The sequence below is a fragment of the Lepus europaeus genome, chromosome 7 (genome assembly GCF_033115175.1).
Source record: "Lepus europaeus isolate LE1 chromosome 7, mLepTim1.pri, whole genome shotgun sequence".
Lineage (NCBI taxonomy): Eukaryota > Metazoa > Chordata > Mammalia > Lagomorpha > Leporidae > Lepus > Lepus europaeus.
In genome coordinates, this window is record NC_084833.1 from 61,630,038 (window position 1) to 61,644,087 (window position 14,050).

A 14,050-nucleotide genomic window follows, 5' to 3' on the forward strand; every position below is an offset into this window, starting at 1 on the left:
ATTCAACTTACATTTGCATTATTTTTAAGTAAACTAAATGCCTGTAGATGGGGTAAATATTTATCCTCTAACTTCCCGATGGCACTCAAATAAAGCTGACTGGTATTCTAGGGCCTCTGTGGAGCCCACAGGTTCCCTGGATGGATCCAGCCCAGACGTCTGGGGTGTGTGAGCCGGGCTACAGTACTAGCTCAGGTGGACAAGGGGCAGGGCGTTGAAAATCAGGTAGGAAGGGACACAATGAGCAAGACCTACAGAAAGAGGGGTCGGAGCTGAGGTCGCAGGATGTGGAATGGAACGAATACGGAGGCGTATGAAACGGCATGAAACCCTAAATAGGTGGGCTTCGGGGGCCACGGAAATCCTGCAAAGTTCTTCAGCTCTCAGCATCAGAAGCCTGAACTCCCGGCTGCTTCCTCAGCTCCCCGAAACCGGCAGCTCCTCCCATTCCTTTATACCCACCCGTCCTACCTATCGGCCACTCCCCTCTTCATCAACGAACTTCAGCGCCTCTCACCGGAACCATGAACTTTAAGGAGCCTCTGCAATCTCTGATCTTGGACCACAAACCTATTCTCCCGCCAATTCGGCCCTCTAACCTCTGCCTTCTGACCCCTAGCGTCACTCTTCCTCCTCTCGAAGCTCAGCAATTCGTTCTGGGGCCTAAAAAAACCGCGTTTCTGAAAAATGACTCCCGCTGAGGCAAGAAGACAGATACGCCAGAGAAATACACGGGCGAGTGTGTGTGCGTGGGTGAGATGTGTTTCTGTATATTTTCACGGACGACCGTCTTGTCGCGGGAGCAGAATTTGCACTTCCGGGTCAAGTTCGGTGCCACATGGGAAATGTAGTCCTAAGTTTCCACACATCACGCCGTGGCACCCAGAGTAAGGGAGCGTCGCGCAAATTGTCCACGTAGGGACTCTTTGACTTTCCAAAGGGGAGAGTAGTGAAACCTTTGCAGTGACAATAATACAAGCCCACTTTCTCATTTTCTCTGTATCCTCCGCCGCCTCAGCTTGGAAGAGCAGAGGAATCATTCCTCCTTAAATCTGAATCGAGTAGCAGCTAGGTAGTCTCTAGGTCTCTGACAGCTCGCCGCCTGTTTTAATGCCCCGCCCCCTGTGCTGGAGCCCGCGCCGCCGATTGGCTACGAGCCCTTGAGCGGCGGAAGCAGCTGGCTTGCGCGGGGACGGCGGGGAGGAGGCAAGCCTTGAAGATGGCGGCGGTGGTGGAGGTGGAGGTTGGAGGAGGTGCTGCGGTGGAACGGGAGCTGGATGAGGTAAGAAGACCTGAGAGACGAAGAGAGGAGCGACTCAGCATGAAAGTGAAGGGAGTGAAAGTGAGGTTCCAGAGGAGGCGGCCCCAGGAAAGGGGGAAGGATTCCGAGGGGGAAAGCTGACTGGGGGGCGGGTGTGCGGAGAGACGAATCGGGGGGACTCCCAGCTTGGGGTCCCCGAGTCCGTCATGGGTGCAGAAGGCTTGCGGTATCTTCAGGGGTGAAGATGGAAGTCGCGGAGAGGGGCTGCAGGGGTTGGGGTGTTCCGGCTTGGAGAGTATTAGCTGGGGGTCCAAGAGCAGGGCTGAAGGGCTGAGCGGTAGGTTAGGAGTTGGAGGGGCGTGGAGTTCTTCCCGGGAAGGCCAGGCTTTCGCGGTAGGAGAGGACTCTGTCTAGGCTTGGCCTGGGGGTGGGGACACGGACTGGGAAAGTGGGCTAATCTACTGGTATTATAGCATTAGCTTGTTTTTAAATAGGAACTTTTTTTTTTTATCATTTATCCTTGCATTTTAGTACTTGTACATCGTGTGTCCTTAGTAAAGTTCTGGTCAACGAATGAAAGAATGGATAAATGAATGATTGTATACCGGAATTCATTCGTTCACTCATTTAACAAACATTATCACCTTTGTGCGGAGTCCTGGGTTAGGTGCTAGGGCACCAGGGGTCCTTCCCTTGAAGAGCCCACCGCCCCGCTGTGGGAGGCAGATGAGACCACCTCACTGCATCGGAGGTGTAATGATGGCACTGAGAATTGGGCCTGGGCTAGGGAAGGCTTCCCAGGGTTGCTGAGTACTGGGTAAATGATACATACTCATTTTCTCTTTCTCCTTCCTTCCCCTTCCTCCTCCTGTCTCCCCTCTTCTGAGTTCATTGCAGGCGGTCTCCTTGAGGGGGTATGTCCCGTTTATCTGCCTAACAGACATTTCATGACTAGTGTATTGAATTACCAATGGTCCTTGGAAGAATTAAGAGGAAGGAGAATTCTGAAGTTCTGAGGTCAAAAGGATATTGATAGTACAGAGGTGCTTGCCATGTTGCACGTGACAACATAAGGAGACAGCACGGTGGAATAGGGGCAGGGGCTGGATTGAGAGGGATGGGACCAGTGAGTTCTCTGAGGGGTCACAATCTTAAGGGGCTCTGACTGTGCATCGAGTCAGGGGATAGTGGCTGGGATTGGGGAGGGGCTCAGGGAAAGGGGAAAGTTGTGAACTTAGGAAGCAATGACTGTTGACGGATGGTGGGATGACTTGGAGTTGGTTTGCTTGGTTGGGAACGTTAAGGTGGGGGGAGGAGGAGACTGAGAAACTGACAGGTGGTCAGAGCTCAGGGTGGTTTTTAAAGAGGCATTGTGGTCCCTTACTTCCTAGTCACTAGAGGCTGGAGGTATTTGGCTACTGGTTGGTTGGTTAGATTGGGTGGTTGTAGGCCAGCACCGTGGCGCAGTGGGTTAAGCTGGTTTGAGTCTTGGCTGCTCTGCTTCCGGTCCAGCTCCCTGCTGATGTGTCTGGGAAAGCAGTGGAGGATGGCCCGAGTGCTTGGGCTCCTGCACCCACTTGGGGGACCTGGATGAAGCTCCTGGCTTCAACCTGGCCTAGCTCTGGCCATTGCAGCCATTTAGGGAGTGAACCAGTGGCTGTAAGATTGTCTCTCTTTCTCTAATTCTGACTTCCAAATAAATAAATAAAATCTTAAAAAAATAAGATATGGTGGTTGTAGAAATGCCCTTCAGAGCTCTTCTAGCTTTAAGTTTCTGTGATTACAGTTGGCTGTGGCTCAATGAGATATATTTGAAAGCACCTTGAAAAGAGTAAATTCTGTATTGAAGTATATTTATGGTTAGCTGCAGGCTCTCCTTTGAGATAGTTACATATATCTTTCAAAGGGAGATTTAGTTACCTCTGCATTCATTGATATAAAGAGCAAAAGTTTTGTTGTAAGACATTTTTTATTTTTGCTTCTTAGCTTTTCTTTGTTTATTGTTTTAAGGATTTAAGAGCGTCTGGTAGTATAATATATGTTCCGAAGTGGCATGCCTAGAAATCAACTTTATATGAAATCAGTAGCATTCATCACAGAAACCGTGTCACTTGTTTGTTTCTCTGAGGAAGAATATAATAATCTGTTGTCTAGAGATTCTGTGTGCACTGGTTCCTGTCCTTTTCTGTGTATGTTTGAAGAAAGTAACTGCAAAGCAGAGCGGTCACCCACTTCAAGCTCCGGAAAGACCAGAGAGCTGGTCTGGCAGGATTTAGTTTCTGTGCAAGTTTCTACTACTGTCTCTTCAGCTGTTTCTTTCACCCTTGAGTAGTGAAAGGGAAGGTGAATTCCATCTTTTAATATATAATTATGGGGATCTACTGTGTGTCATGTTCTGAGAATTCAAAGATGAGTAAGACAGGATCTTTACCAGCTTACAGTTTAGTGAGGAGACATGCTAATTGCCCATTACAGTACTAGGTAATTGCTATAATGGAAATGTGTAACGAGTGTAGTAGGGCACCGGAGACGAGTGCTAGAGCTTGCTAGGGGGAGGCAGTGAAGCCTTTAGGATAGGAAGAGTTTGAGCTACAAAACTAGAGAATAACTTTACAAAAGAGCAGTGATTTGCATGTGACGTCAGAGTTCCTTCCCTGTAGTGTTTTCTGCTTGATTGATCAACAACTGTGGAAGTCATATTTTTTAAAAAAAGCTGAGGGTAGTGTGGTTAAAGGGCGTTGGTGCACTTTTCTATTTCCTTGGAAAGAATGCTCATGCTGTGGTTCTTCAGGGTATTATGCCTATGTTTTTGAATATCAGTTACCATTAGCATGAGACATAATCTGGAATAGCAGTTCATTTATGTTCCTTTCCTTTTCCTTTTTTTTTTTTTTGGGGGGGGGCCTCTGGTTTCATTATTTTTGTAGAAATTGAGAGGAAATTTGGGCTTTGCTAATGGCTTTTCCTAATTTGGAGAAGTGAATAGAAAAGAGGGCTTAGGAAAAGTGCTATTAGCAGAAAAGGCTACTGACTATTGAGCTTTTGTTGTACACAATCCCCTGCTCAAGGCCCTCTGCCTACATTTACATTATCTGTTTGTGAGTTAGTGTTAACTCCATTTTATAAATGAGGGAACTGAGGCTAGAGAGGTTAAGAAAATTTCCCATGATTCCACAGTTTGTGGTGAGGAAGTGACAATTCCAGTCTAGATCTGCCTGTGCTATAGTGAGCACCTTCGTTCAGTTTCTCACTACACTATTTGTGCTCTAAGGAGTAGTAATTTGAAATTGGAGGTCTTAATTATCTGAGGTGTAAATATTGATACAGAACATTTGATAAGTGGCCGTGATTTGAAAGAGAGCTTCAAGTCTCATGTTTATAAGATAGGCTTTATTAGTACTCCCAGGTTATGATTGAAGAATTGTGGTTCAGAGGATTTGGAATTGCTAATTGGTGTCACTAAGATTTAAACTCACATTTCCAGATTCCAAAGGGTTTGTTTGCCCTCAGTCTAAAGACCACAGACTCATCTTACCAAGTAAACTGCTGCTTTCTTTATTCACAGAAGTCCCGTTTCCAAAACATGAGGCAACATTTCATTCCTGAGAGTATCCAAAAGGTTAATGAAAAGTATACTTGTTTTTCTATACAAGTCCTTTAATTTGCTGATAACCTGATTCTGCTGAACCCTTGGTTGTCCAGACTGATTAGCCTAGTGGTAGTTAGGGAGTTGAGAGTTGGAACTGGCCAGTATTGAACAGGCCAGATAACTGGCTAAGCTCACTTCTGTCTCTCAACTTGCCAAGCCACAGCGTGCTTAAAGATGGTAGTAGGATGCAAGTGTGGGTACCAGCTGGGATGCCCAGAAGACCATGGAATTCAAATGCCAGTCTTTTCCTCCTCAAAGAAGTGGCTGGCCAACCTTGGAGAAGATTTGGAGACATCCACTTAGTTCGGAAATCTAACTTGGGGCCCAAGGTAGAAACATCCAATATGAACAGCCAGCCTATCTGGCGAGTGCCTCTGAGTTCTGGATATGTTCACTCCTAGTGCTCGTTCATCTGCCCAAACGGGGTGGTATCAGTGAATAGTTTCCAGCTCAAGGCAGAGTTCCAAGCAGGTATCCCAGCCTGCAGCTAACTTGAGATATTGCCTCAAGTGAATAATTTACCTCATCTGGGCCCTGTTTATTCTTGTTAAAAGATTGGACTGCATTGGTGGGATTTAAAACTTTATTTGGTTGTAAAACTTTTTATCCCAACAGAATCTTACTCTGAAACCTTGAAGGGACTCAACAGAAACCCTAGGGCATTTGAAACTATACTTTTTTTATTTGTAAATATTTATTTATTTGAGAGGTAGAGTTTCAGACGGAGCAAGGGAGAGACAGAAAGTTCTTTCATTTGCTGGTTTACTCCCCAAGTAACCGCAATGGCCAGAACTGGGCCAACCCAGAGCCAGGAGCTTCCTCTGGGTCTCCCAGCAGGTGCAGGGGCCAAGGACTTGGGCCATCTTCTGCTTTCCCAGGCCATAGCAGAGAGTTGGATTGGAAGAGGAGCACCTGGGACATATGGGGAGCCGGTGCTGCAGGCTGAGGGTTAGCCTACTACACCACAATGCTGGCCTGCAGCTACACTTTGAAACTCAAGGAAGGAGCTTTCTCGTATGTCCTATTACCTGGGTGACCCTGCTGTATATTCCCTCAGCCTCCTTCTCCTCCAACCCTCACCTCTCCTAGCCTAGCCCTACAGAGCATTATTTTTATTTGTCTTTCCTATTAGGATGTAAGCATCAGAGGAAAGCAGATTCCAAATCTGTCTTACTCATTTTTGTGTTCCCTTCATTCAAAATGGTTCCTGGCCTACACTATGTACCTAATAAATATTTGATAATTTTATTTATTTCGAGAAAGACAGACGTGAGCACAGTGAGTGTGAGCTCCCATCCTCTGGAGAGAGAAAGGGAGGGGGAAGGAGGGAGAGAGGCAGAGAGAGGAGAGACAGACATGGCATAGTGTGTTCTCCCATTCACTGCTTTCACTCCTCAAATGCTCGCAACATTTGGGAGCTGGGAATTCCAGGTCTCCCACATGGGCTGGTAGGGTCCCAACTACTTGAGCCATCACCTTAGCGTTAGCAGGAAGCTGGAGTCAGAGCTGGGCTTGAACCCGGATACTCCAGTGTGGGATGCCAGTGTCTTAGCCACTTGGCTAAAAGTCTGTCCCTGATAATGATTCTTTTTTGAGTATTAATAATGCCGGCTACCATTTAGTGAATGTTTGCAATATGTCAGCTCTTCTGCTGGTGGTATGTGCCTTTTTATTAAATGTTAAGAACATCCCTATGTTAATTGACCTGTTGGAGTAAGTTGTGTCTCAAGTTTTTTCTGGAAGCAACACACAGTGTACTCTGTTTCTGTTTACTCTGGGTCTGTTCTGCTGTCCTCTCTGCCTAGGATACCTTTCCTTTACAAATCCCACCTGTCCCTTTAAAATGCTAGCCTAAGGCTTGCTTGGCTTCTGAGACCAATCTGATCTACTTTGATGTCTTTTCTCCTTTTACTATTTTGTTCCTTTATTTATCAGGTTACTCATCAAACTTCTGTGTAGCAAACTTCTGTGTAGCAGGCATTGTATTATGCCTGATAATACAAAGCAGGATGAAGTGTGGTAATTGTCCTGAAGGATTTCACAGACTGAATAGAGACAGATAAGTAAGTGCAAAAATATGTCAGGACTGCTGTGATAGGGGAGTAGGTGCAGTGGGTACGTCAAGGAGGAGGTGGCAATCAATGTCACATCTCCTTTGATAAACCTCCAGCGGGCAGGCTGTGGGAGTTCTCATCCCTTGCTTCTTCAAAGCAGTAATAATTGTTTTGTTTTGTTTTGGTTTTCTTCCCATGAGTGTCTCCCTGTGGACATTTGATAACTGTTCCTGGTTTCCAGGGACTTCCTTCTCTAGGGATTCTTGGTCCAAGCCAAGATCTTAGTGAGGAATTGAGGCATGTGTAACTGCTATTGAATTTGTATATCTGACTATTTATCTTTGAATTTTTTTAAGCATGCAAAATTAGTAGTAGTGTAGTGTGGTGGTGGTGGTGGAACACTAGCATATAGTAAACAGAAGACCTAGATTCCAAGCTAGGGATAGCAGATTGTTTTTTTCTCAGGACAGCTAACTGATAATAGATGCTTTGAAGGCTGTGGTGAGAAAGAATCTGAGGCTGGGGCTTAGCAGGAAAGAATGTAGAAGGAGAATGCCAAAGGGGAAATAATGTAGGGTGCTTATTCTGTGCCAGGTTCTGTGCTAAATGTTTTATATGCATTGTCTAATTTAATACTAACCTTGTAAGATAGCTGCTAGTATAATTATCCTAGTTCTACAGAAGTGGAAACTGAGACATAGAGAATTTAGGTAACTTGCCCAATACCATACATACCAACAGAGCTGGAGTTCATCTCCCAGAACACTCCAGAGGGCTGGCACTGTGGCATAGCTTGGGCCCCTGTACTCATATGGGATACCTGGAAGAAGTTCCTGGCTCTGGATCAGCTCAGCTTCGGCCATTGGGGCCATTTGGGGAGTGAACCAGTGGATAGAAGACTTTTCTCTCTCTCTGTCTCTCCTCTCTTTCTCTTTCTAACTCTGCCTTTCAAGTAAATAAGTAGACCATTACAAAGAAAAATGCAGAGGAGCCAGGATTGGAGCTGGCATTCTGATAATGGGGTGTGGGAGTCCCAAGTGGTGACTTATTCTGCTATTTCAACTTGTACCCCTAAATGTTTTACTTTGACAACTGTTTCCTATGTCTCTATCAGGTGCTTAGTAAATACTAGTGAATGACTGAATGAATAAAGGTATCATTATTTTTAATAATCTGTGTTAATGATACTGGGATGAGAGAAGAAAAAAAATTGGGTTGGGGAAGGAATAGACTAAAAGACATATGTATAACCACAGTTCTATAATATTTTACCTTGGAATGTAGGCAGTCTCATATTCTGAACATACCCTGGCAGATTCTCATTTAGTTGGCAATAATAACACTGTTACTCCCAGCTTACCCTTGCTTTTTCCAAGTCACTTAAAATAAATAATATTTGAGAGAGAGAGCTCATGAGCAAGAATGCTCCAGTCTGTTGGTTCACTCCTTAAATGCCTGAAGTGGCCAAAGAGAGGAGCTGAAACACAATCTGGGTCTCACTTTGGTGACAGGAACCCAATTATTTGAGCCACCACTGCTGTCTCCTAGGGCCTGCATTGGCTGGACTTTGGAGTCAGAGCAATGGGAATGAACCTAAATACTTTGATGTGGGATGTGGGCTTCTTAACCACTAGGCTTTAGCAGTCATACCTACTCCCCGAAGTCACATTTTTATGTATTTTAATTACTTAACAATCCATCTACTTCCAGAAGGAATTTTAGGTATTATCTGGTTAGTAAAAGGGTGTAGGAGAGAGGGAAGGGAAGATGAAGAGGAAGAGGACTTCTTTAACTCCTAGAATATGAGCACTATTTTTCTTGTCTTGGGGTGTTTCTCAGTGCTTTGCCTTTGTGCTTGGCACATAGCAGATATCAATATATTTATGGAGTAAATAAGAATGCTTGTAGATGTGGAGTTTGCTCAGGGTTAAGAGATGTTGAGTCATTTGTAAAGGTTATCTGATGTGCATATTATCTGTTCTGGAAATAACACAAAAGCCTTTGCCAGTATTTGCTTATAAACTGCTTAAGAAGCACTTCCATTTTTAATTAATGCCATGTTGCCTCTTACCAGTGACTCGAAGAGACGCCAAGGATCTGAAGACCTGTTTTCTGCTTCCATAGTGCTCTGTACAGCATTTACCCTGTTGTAACTGCTTATCTTCTCCATTAGGCAGTGAACCCCTCAAGGCTACAGAACTGTATTATTTGTCATCTCTTGAGTTTCCAGCACCTAATCTTGCATAGTGGTTAGCTAAGAGTAGGCATTCAATGTTGAACTTGAATCTTCTTTTTTTAAAAGATTTATTTATTTATTTGAAAGTCAGAGTTACACAGAGAGAAGGAGAGGCAGAGAGAGAGAGAGAGGTCTTCCATCCGCTGGTTCACTCCCCAGTTGGCCACAATGGCCAGAGCTGTGCCAATCCGAAGCCAGGAGCTTCTTCAGGGTCTCCCACACGGGTGCAGGGGCCCAAGGATTTGGGCCATCTTCTACTGCTTTCCTAGGCCATAGCAGAGAGCTGGATCAGAAGTGGAGCAGCTGAGACTTGAACTGGCACCCATATGGAATGCTGGCTCTGCAGGCAGTGGCTTAACCTGCTATGCCACAGTGCCAGCCCCTGAATCTTCTTTTTTAAAGATTTATTTATTTATTTGAAAGGCAGAGGGAGATCTGCCATCCTCTGGTTCACTCCTCAAATGGCCGTAATAGCCAGGGCTGGACCAGGCTAAAGCCAAAAGCCAAGAACTCCTTTCAGGTGTCCCACGTAGGTGGCAGGGGCCTGAGTACCCAGGCCGTCTTCCACCGCTTTTCCAGACACAGTACCAGGAAGCTGAATTGAAAGTGGAACAATTGGAACTCTAACTGGCGCTCATATGGGATGCAGGCTTCGCAGGCAGCATCTTAGCCCACTGTGCCACAACATCAGCCCCTGAACTTGAGTCTGAAATCTAGTCCATCCACTCATGTTATACATCAGCAGAAAGTGATCACCCAGTCTGTTTATTTTTTTTTTAAATACTGTATTTGTTTATTTGAGAGGTAGAGTTACAGAGAGAGGGAGAGACAGAGAGAAAGGTCTTCCATCCACTAGTTCACTCCCTACATGGCTGCAGTGGTTGGAACTGGGCCAATCCAAAGCCAGGATTCAGGAGCTTCTTCTGGGTCTCGCACATGGGTGCAGGGGCCGAAGCACTTGGGCCAGCTTCTACTGCCTTCCTTGATTATAAGCAGAGAGCTGGATCAGAAGAAGAACAGCTTGGACATGAACTGGTGCCCACGTGGGATGCTGGTGACACAGGCAGAAGCTTAGTTAGCCTACTTACACCACAGCGCCGGCCTTACCCAGTCTGTTTAAATCCACTGATGATAAAGAACTTATCATTTCGTGGTCATTGTATTCCTTCCTTGAATTCCTCTGTTGCAGTATTCTTCTGTTTGGGCTAGAATTCTTATTTCTGTATGGCTTCAGCTTTTTAGTCTTTACTGTGCCTTTTCCCAGATTCTGCTCCTTTGCATCTCTGACTCCAGGAGGCACAGGCACTGTCAGAGAATGCCTCTGGGAAATGTAGGCTCAGAACACATGAGGCTGCTTGGCCTAAAAGCTTGCACCATGGAAACCAATCTAAGGAATCTACCTAGTATCTTTTTTTTTTTTTTTAAGATTTATTTATTTGAATGGCAGAGCCACAGAGAGAGAGACACAGAGGTCCCCCATCCGTTTGGTTCACTCCCCAGTTGGTCACAATGGCTGGAGCTGGGCTGATCTAAAGCCAGGAGCCAGGGGTTTCTTCCAGGTCTCCCATTTGGGTGCAGGGACCCAAGCACTTCATCCTATGCTGCTTTCCCAGGCTTATCAGCAGGGAACTGAATCAGAAGTAGAGCAGCCAGGACTTGAACCTGCGTGTATATGGGATGCCTGCGTTGCAGGCAGTGGCTTTATCTGCTGCGCCACTGTGCTGGCCACAATCTAGTGTCATTTCTCATCTCCACTGTATTTCCTTGTGTTTTTCCTTCTTGAAGACACTTGTTATCTCTGCTCCTTGGAGGAAAATCAATAGTTCCCTCTAAAGTGAAGCTTTCCCAAGAGGATGTGAATCAAGGCCAGGCAGCTTTTGGCCCTTTTTTCCCTTCCCAGTAGGGAATTTATCAGTTACTGAATACATTCTGTTGCTGAGAAGCCTAATGTGACATTTCCCTCCCACTTGACCTCAGGTTTGAGCCTAACTTCTTCTGAGCTTGTCATTTAGTGCCAGGCAAGCCTTTCTTTCCTCCTGTTCTAATGATGATAATAGCTAACTGTTTCAATTGTTTTTTCAAAAAAGATTCATTTATTTGAAAGGCTGCATTAGAGAGAAGGAGGGACAGAGAGAGAGAGAGATCTTCCATGTTTGTTCATGTCCCAAGTGACTGCAATGGCCAGGGCTGGGTCAGGCAAAAGCCAGGAGCTTCTTCTGTGTTTCCCAAGTGGGTGCAAGGGCCCAGGTACTTGGGCCACCTGCTTTCCCAGGTGCATTAGCAGGGAGCTGAATTGGAAGAGGAGCAGCTGAGACTCAAACCTTGCTCACACTGGCCCAATACTAATTTGTGTAGTGTGTACTAGTTGCCAGGCACTGTGCTAAGTATTTATGTGCTTTAGCTCTTTAAATTCTACTTTAGGGCAATTATTATCTTCATTTTTCAGAGGAGAAAAAGTGAGGCATAGAGAAGTAATTTATTCAGGGTTGTACAGCCTGTCAGTGGAGCTGGGATTTGAACCTGACATTGCAACTCCATGGTCTGTATTGCTGGTTTACACTTTAACACAGAGTCACTATTTTTAAAATTCATATATTGGGGCAGGCACTGTGGTGTAGCCAGTAAAGCCGCCGCCTGTGACACTGGCATCCCTTATGGGTGCCACTTCAAGTCTCTGTTGCTCCACTTAGGATCCAGCTCCTTGCTAAGGTGCCTGGGAAAGCAGTGGAGGATGGCCCAAGTGCTTGGGCCCCTGCACCTGCGTGGGAGACCTGGAAGAAGTTCCTGGCTCCTGGCTTTGGCCTGGCCCAGCCTGATCATCGCAGACATTTGAGGAATGACCAGCGGATAGAAGATTTCTCTCTTTCTGTGTCTACCTCTCTTTGTAATTTTGCCTTTCAAATAAATAAATAAATAAAATTTATTTATTGTGCACTTAATTATGCCCAATACTTTATTCAGCCTTTGGAATTTATTAATGGAGAAAGATACTATATCTACTCCAAAAAAATTTATAATCAGGGTGGGCATTTGGCCTAGAGGTTAACATTTTGCTTGGAATGCCTGCATCCCATATCAGAGTGCCTGGATTTGAGTCCTGGCTCCACTTTTAATTCCAGCTTCTGAGACATCAGTCAGTGGCTCAAGTAGTTAGGTACCTGCCATCCACCTGGGAGACCTGGATTGAGATCCTGGCTCTTGTCTTTGGCCCTACTCTGGATGTTGTGGGCATTTGGGGAGTAAACCAGTGAATATGGACATTCTTATTCACTCATTCATATTCATTCTCTGTCTCTCTCTTCCTTTCTCTCTTTCTCCCTCCCCCTCCCTCTCTCTTTCATTATCAAATAAATAAAATGAATAAAAAATGAAAGAAGTTATGATATGGGGAGGAGAGGAACCCATCAAGTTATAACAACAAGTCTGATGAGTGGAACTATGAATGATGTACAAAATACTATAGGTATAAGAGGAAGGAGTGCTTAAATGGGTTCTGAAAGGGAGGGGTTTAGGGAGGTATTGTGTTAAACCACTTCTTGGGACACCTGTATCCCATGTCGGAGTTCCTGGGTTCAAGTCTGCCTCCCCAATGATCCAGCTTCCTACTAATATGCCTGGAAGGCAGCAGGTGTGGGTTCCTACTACTCACATGGGAAACATGATGGAGTTCCTAGCTTCTGGCTTTGGCCTAGCTGATTCCTGATAGCAGGAACAATATCTTCATCTTTGTGTCCCCAGCATAGTATCCAGCAAGTACTCAAATACACATTCAATAATTGATGAGGTTGTGGGCATTTGGGAAGTCAGCGAGAGATAGAAGATCACAGTCTGTCTCATTCTCATGCGCTGTCACTTTGCTTTTTAAAAACACACTTGGAAACATTAAGGAGGACTTCAGAGAGGATATGACTTTTGGGCTGATTCTTAGAAGCTTATATGAATAGGAAAAGCCAGTTTCGACTAAAGCAGAAGCACATGTATGAAGGAATGGAGGCATGAGACCTGTAATTCTAAAAATATTCTCTACTGTTACAAATGTTTGCTTTGTGCAAGTCACTGTTAGGGATTTAGGTTGAGAGAAGGGATGCTAAATTAAGTTTCTTGCCTTCAATTTACTTAAAGTCCAGTGAGAAAGAAAAAGCATGCGAGGCCGGTGCTGTGGTGTAGCGGATAAAGCTGCCACCTACAGTGCCGGCATCCTATATGGGCGCCAGTTCAAGTCCCGGCTGCTCCACTTCCTATCCAGCTCTCTGTGTGGCCTGGGAAAGCCGTAGAAGATGGCCCACCTCCTTGGGCCCCTGCACCCGTGTGGGAGACCCTGAAGAAGCTCCTGGCTTTAGATAGGCACAGCTCTGTCCGTTGCGGCCAGTTGGGGAGTGAACCAGTGGATGGAAGACCTTTCTCTCTCTCTGTCTCTGTCTCTCTTTCTCTCTCTCTCTCTCTCTTTCTCTTTGCTTCTCCTTCTTACTCTGTGTATCTCTGACTTTGAAATAAATACATAAATCTTAAAAAAAAAAAAAAAGAAAAAGCATGTAGTCTAGTTGGGAGGATAATGGCTGCAATTATAAAGTAAGAAATAGTAAATACCTTACTAGTAGGAAAAAACAAAGTGCTTGTTCCTTCTCATGACTTCATGAACAGGGAGCCATTTGAACTGGGCCTTAATGGATGATTTGGGTTTCATTAGAGAGAGGAAGCATCAGGAATGAAAGCCCCAAGTGAAGTTGAGGTGGGACTCAAGGATGTATTTGGGGATTAGCAAGTAAGAGAAGAGTAAGCTAAATCTAAAAAGGTAGGATGGGGCTAACATGAGGTTGACTTTGAATGTCAAGCTGAGGAGTTTTGATATG

General features: G+C 45.1%; 2 protein-coding genes across 9 annotated transcripts in view; one reads left to right on the plus strand and one right to left on the minus strand.

Annotated features, from left to right (window-relative positions):
• XNDC1N (XRCC1 N-terminal domain containing 1, N-terminal like) overlaps window positions 1-773 on the minus strand; it is a 26,284-nt gene extending 25,511 nt beyond the window's left edge. For 3 of the 7 annotated variants that reach the window (XM_062196636.1, XM_062196632.1, XM_062196634.1), the window contains exon 1: window positions 472-773. The gene's annotated coding sequence lies outside the window, so the exon portion shown is untranslated. Of the gene's footprint in view, window positions 1-255; window positions 425-462 lie in introns of those variants that run through there. The other 4 variants (XM_062196637.1, XM_062196635.1, XM_062196633.1 and 1 more) reach the window with 4 other exon arrangements.
• Window positions 774-1,177: 404 nt separating this feature from the next.
• The window catches only part of RNF121 (ring finger protein 121), an 84,652-nt gene continuing 71,779 nt past the window's right edge, over window positions 1,178-14,050 (plus strand). The window contains exon 1 of one of the 2 annotated variants that reach the window (XM_062196645.1): window positions 1,178-1,282. In XM_062196645.1, the coding sequence (XP_062052629.1) occupies window positions 1,220-1,282 (63 nt within the window). In that variant the 5' untranslated portion in view covers window positions 1,178-1,219. The remainder of the gene's footprint in view (window positions 1,283-14,050) is intronic. The other variant, XM_062196646.1, reaches the window with a different exon arrangement.